The sequence below is a fragment of the Galeopterus variegatus genome, unplaced genomic scaffold (genome assembly GCF_000696425.1).
Source record: "Galeopterus variegatus unplaced genomic scaffold, G_variegatus-3.0.2 Scaffold622, whole genome shotgun sequence".
Classification (NCBI taxonomy): Eukaryota; Metazoa; Chordata; class Mammalia; order Dermoptera; family Cynocephalidae; genus Galeopterus; species Galeopterus variegatus.
In genome coordinates this window covers 178,279-183,182 of record NW_007726733.1, presented here as the reverse complement: position 1 = coordinate 183,182, position 4,904 = coordinate 178,279, and the positions used below count along the sequence as shown (strand labels likewise).

The following is a 4,904-nucleotide window of genomic DNA, read 5'->3' as shown; positions in this document are numbered from 1 at the left end:
ATGTTCCTAATAGGTGCTCAGTAAATGCTCAGTAGTTAGAATTGTAGTTGGAACGGAGGCAGACCTCAGGAACCTTTGATATCTGCCCAAGGTAACCCCCACTGCCTTTACTTCTTCCAGCAAGGGCTAACTTGAAACCAGGCAGGTTCTGGGATGGAGCTTCCTTGGTAGTTCTGACCAATGCTCTCCTCTCGGGTTCAGAAACCCAAAGAGGAGACCCTCCTCCACTGAATCAAGGCCAGCCCGGGCTCAGGTTGGGTCCAGAGGTCTCCCAGGCCGCCTTGCCTTCCTTCGTGTCCTGCCCAGTCTCTCTGGGTGCTGGCCGGGAGTGATGTCGAGATAATTGGAGACTAAAACCATAAGTGGTGTGAGAGGGGAGCAGGGGATCTCAACTCTGAGCAGGAGTTGGGGCTGGCGGGACTCGGTGGAAGTGGGGGTAGAGGTGGGGCCGGGGGCCGGGCCAGGACTCAGTGACTGGGTCTGGGCAAGCCCCCACGCCTGCCTTGCCAGCGGTGTCTAAATTTACCCGGGCTGACTCAGCCCTTGCCCGGAATGGGGGGCGGGGGTAGTGTGCTGGGGCAGTGGGAAGAGCCTGCCAGGGGTGGGGTGGGGGGCAAGGAAGGGAGAATCCCGGCTGGGGGAGGCAGGAGTTTCCACCAAAAAAAGAGAGTCCCCCTCATACCGAGCGGGAAGGAGAGGAGGAGCCCTGGGGGAGGGACACTGTGTGGAAAGGGTCAGTGAAAGGAAGATGCTAAGGCTGATTAAAGGGAAGCTTAGATTTATTGAGCGCCTACTATGTGCCAGGCACTGTGCAAGGCGCTTTACATACATTATCGCATTAAATCCTCACAACAACCCTGCGAGGTAGGTGTTTATAAACCCCCATTTGACAGATGAGGAAACTGAGGCTCAGGGAGGTGAAGTGATTTGTCCACGTTCACATGGCTAGTAAATAGAAGGGATAGAGAAGGTGTCCAGGATCGGAGAGAAAAAAAAGACTTCAGTGTCTGAGTCCCAAGCCAGTTGGCAAGGATGAGTACAAAGAGGGGCTCGGCGCGCTCCAGAGGTCTGGGAGGCCGGAGACCTGCTCCCGGCCCCGCACGGCTGGAGGCGGGAAGACAGGGGACAGGCGCGCGGTAACTAGGGATCCGATTAACCAGCAGTGTCAGCACCGCGGGGACTCAGAGACCAGCAACCGGGAAAATCCGCGACCTGCGCGCGCCCCGTAGTGGCTACAGCGAGTATCACACCCCACACGTGCAGGCTTCTTGAAACCAGTCTTCTTCCTTGCCTGGCTGGTTTCTGGAAGAGGCAGCGACGCCAAAAATTCTCAGGGTTCTTTCAAGTAGGCGATACCACCTGGGAAATCGTGGTCATGCTTCAGAGTACCACTAAGGGACATTGGGGTGGAGGAAAAGGGGAAGGCCTAAAGAGGTCCCAAGATGATTCACTGGCTGCCTTCCGTCCCCAACTCCGACCACCACAGGTCAGGGACAGTGGTGGGGCCACTATCCTGCCCTGCCTTGAGGAGACCCCCACCCCACCCAAACCTGGGAGGCTGGGATAAAAGCCCCTTGCCCACTTACTCAGCTCTTCTGCAAACCCTGGATAGTCTCCTGGATTGAGGATGAGTGCAGGTAACAAGGAGACCATCCAGGAACCCTCAGACTTTGTTCACTCATTCCCAACTCTCTTTCTTGGCTGGTTGATGAGATAAAGTCTTCCCCAAAGATCCCAAAATATCAGGGATGGAAGGATGGACCTTAGAACGCTCTCATTTTACACACCAGAAGACCTGGAGGCTTGGCGAGGGAAAGCGACTGGCCTAAGGTCAACCAGCAAGTCAGTGGCAGAGTTGGATTGAAACCCAAGACTTGTGACACCACAGTGAACCCTCTGCCTGCTTTGTTGGTTGCTTCTGGACCCATTCCTTTTCTGCCAAGAACCCCTCTGTCACCCGGTTACTCTGTCGCCTAGTCTGAAGCCTCTCCATCACCTCCCCCCTGCCCAGACGTCACCCTCCTACCTCCCTGATCCAGCTAGGCCTCTCTGCTCAGCTCCCCACCTGGAGCACCAGCCGCTGCTGAAGACCTCACCTATGTGCCCTGAATGGAGCAGGCATTAAAGCAGCTGCTCACCCTCGCCTCTCCTGAAACAAAATCATGAATGGCCACATGTTCCCTTTCTTTTAATTTCTATTTCAAATATGGGAAAGGGTATGGGTATGGATACAAGGAAAAGAGAAGCAAAGGAAGTCTGTGGGGAAGAAAGGGGACCAGTAGGCCCAAGGACGGGTGGGTCAGGGGACACAAACACAAGAAGGGCCTCTCACTGCCTCTCCCTATTTCCCTGTGGGGTCCCCTTGGTGTCCCTCGCCCCGAAGAGGGCCTCCTCGGTTTGGTTGATGGCATCTAGAATCTCTCGGATACTGTCGCTCAACTCCGCTTTCTTCCCGCCCTCCCGGGGCTGGATGTTCCCAACCCCGGGCAGGGTCCTCTCTTTCCGCCAGGATGCGCCCAGGGCTTCTGTGTCGCTTCCGTCAGAGGAGCCACTGTGGACGCTGAGCTCCTCGGCTTCGTCGGAGTCCGAGTCCGGGGCGGTATGGCGGCGGATGCGGGACACGGCTTCCCTCAGGGCCCCCGCATAGGGCCCGGGGGTCCGCGCCCAGCCCCGGCCGGTGCGCCGCGGGACGGCCGTCACTTCCGAGCCCCGCACGTTGCCCGCCCCTCCCGAAGCCCTTGGGCCTAAGTCTGGGTGCTCCGAGCTACCTGGCTGCGTGGGGGCGTCCAGCAGGTCTACTTCGCCGACCGGGAGCCCCAAGATACGGGAGGCGCGCTCCTCCAGGGAGGGGTCCACCGGCTTCCCGCCCTCGGCCTCACACCCGCGCCCCCAGCCGGGCTGGTTTACAAGGCGACTGCTCAGTAGCAGTTTCTGGCAAGGAGAGGGGACGACCGCGGCCCCCTGGCCCTCCTCCTTGCCGGGCTTCTGTTGCCCGGAGGCATCCCCCGCAATGCGCGGCACCCGAGAGGGAAAAAGCTGCACCTGCTGGCTTCGAGGGGTCGGAACATACTGGGACCGTATCACCACGCACGTGGCATCAATGACAAAGACGCCTTCTCCACGAGCGGGACCCCGGGAACTGCGGGGCAGGGTGTGGGCGCGGCGGGTCGCCTTCCAACCCTCCAAGGTCTCAGGTCCTGCCCCCTCTCTATGACCCAGGGACTCTCTCCATCCAGTGCCTCCTGGAGCCCAGGGTCTGGGGAGTGTCTGGCTATGCTGGGGAGGCTGCTTTTTAGGGGAGGGAATCCAGCATTTGGGGGACCAAATCTGCTCTCTTCCTTCTTTCCCTTCCCTTGAGCCTCTGAGGTGGTGCCTGGACCTGGGAGCGGGACGAGGGGGGCTGGGAGTCGCAGTTGCAGACCCTGCAGGAGCTGTCTCCGTGCCTGGGGTCACCGTAGCTTTGGCTTGGGAATGGCCGTCGCTACCACTGTTCAGGCCGGCAGCAGCCAGCCCCAGGTTTTTCTCCGCGGCCCCCTTGCCGGACTCCGGCCTTGCTCTTGCCGCTCCACAGCCTGGGAATTCCCCCAAGAGACCCCGCCCCTGTCGGAGACCCCAAGCCCCGAGGACGTCCCGGTAGATCCGAGGATCCAGCCTCTTCTTCGTGCGCCCTCCCTCTGTCCTGGCCGGGGTCGGAGCTGGGGCTGATGAGGCGGGCTCCTGGGAGAGCTCGGGGCCTCGCTTAGTCCCCAAGGTCCTGTGGGGGCCTTCGTAGGAAGGCGGAGCCACGTAGGGTGGCGGCCGGTCCCAGCGGCGTCGCGGGGCAATCGCGGCACTACCTCTCAGCAGCAGGTGAGCCTCGTAGCTGGGGGGGCCCGGCCGCCGGCCTCCCCAGGGCCCCGCCCACGCCGCCCCTGGGTCGCTCTGTGGCTGTGCGGATGGACGGGGAGCTCGCCCCACGGGCCCGAGGCGCTCCGGCCTTGAGCGAGCTGGGAGCCCCTCAGGTTGGACTTCCCGAGGGGCGTTGCGGGGCTCCGGGCGGGGCCGACCCGAGGGGCTCCGTCGGGCCCCTCCAGCCTTGCGTCTTTTCCGCTCGGTCTCCTTGGCCTCCCGCTCCTGCGACGCCGCTTTCCTTTTCTCTTGCTCTCGGGCTCGGACCTCTGCCAGGGGCCCCGCCCGCCAGTTGGTGGCCTCCTGCAACACCCTGGAGGGCCAGGGCCGGCGGGGCGGCGGTTCAGGGGATCTCGGGCGCGGCCCACACCTGGGACAATGAGCAGGAACCCAGGTGAGCAGTTTATGGGGGAAGGGAGCCAAGGTCCGGGGAGCTGGGAGCACTGGAGACCACTTGGGGCAGCCATGTGGAGGGGTGTGTGTGACCGTGTGCGCGTGTGCACGTGCGTATATGTTAGGGCTGGAGTCGAAGCAGAACTCCTCGCCATCTCTCCATGCACACTTTAACAGTGTCTGCCCCATCTCACCTCTTGCCCTTTCTCACGCCCACTCCTGTCCCCCCAAACAACGCGGGATGAGTCAGGCCCCAGCCCTCGGGATGGGGGTGGGGGAGGGAGGTGTGGAAAAGAGTACAGGGACCAGCTGTGCTTGCTGGTGCCCTCTTGGAGGTCCGGACCCCACTCCCCGCCCCACCATTCTCCTCCCCTCACCCCTCCTTCACTCACGTGTGGCTCTGGGGCCCGCGGGCCCAGAGGCTGGCCTGGAAGTCCATGGGCTGTCGAGAAGGGGCGCGGCGACTATAATGACAGGAAATAGTCTTCACTTCAATCACCAACAGCTTGGACTTCTGCACCCAGAGGCAGCTGCCAGACTCCTCATCCTGGAGCTCCCGGGGGCTGTCGGGCCCCTGGGAGAATAGCGGTCCATCCAGCATCCTGCCCCACCCCACCCCGGCC

At 61.8% G+C, this 4,904-nt stretch overlaps 1 protein-coding gene across 1 annotated transcript; it reads right to left on the bottom strand.

The window, feature by feature from the left end:
* Nucleotides 1-761: 761 nt before the first annotated feature.
* On the bottom strand, nucleotides 762-4,882 carry DDN (dendrin). The gene is made up of 2 exons (XM_008570671.1): nucleotides 4,674-4,882; nucleotides 762-4,258 (listed from the first exon to the last, which is right to left on the bottom strand). The coding sequence occupies exons 1-2, from the start codon at nucleotides 4,880-4,882 to the stop codon at nucleotides 2,329-2,331; spliced, it is 2,139 nt and encodes a 712-aa protein (XP_008568893.1). The 3' UTR covers nucleotides 762-2,328.
* Between the last annotated feature and the right edge of the window lie 22 nt (nucleotides 4,883-4,904).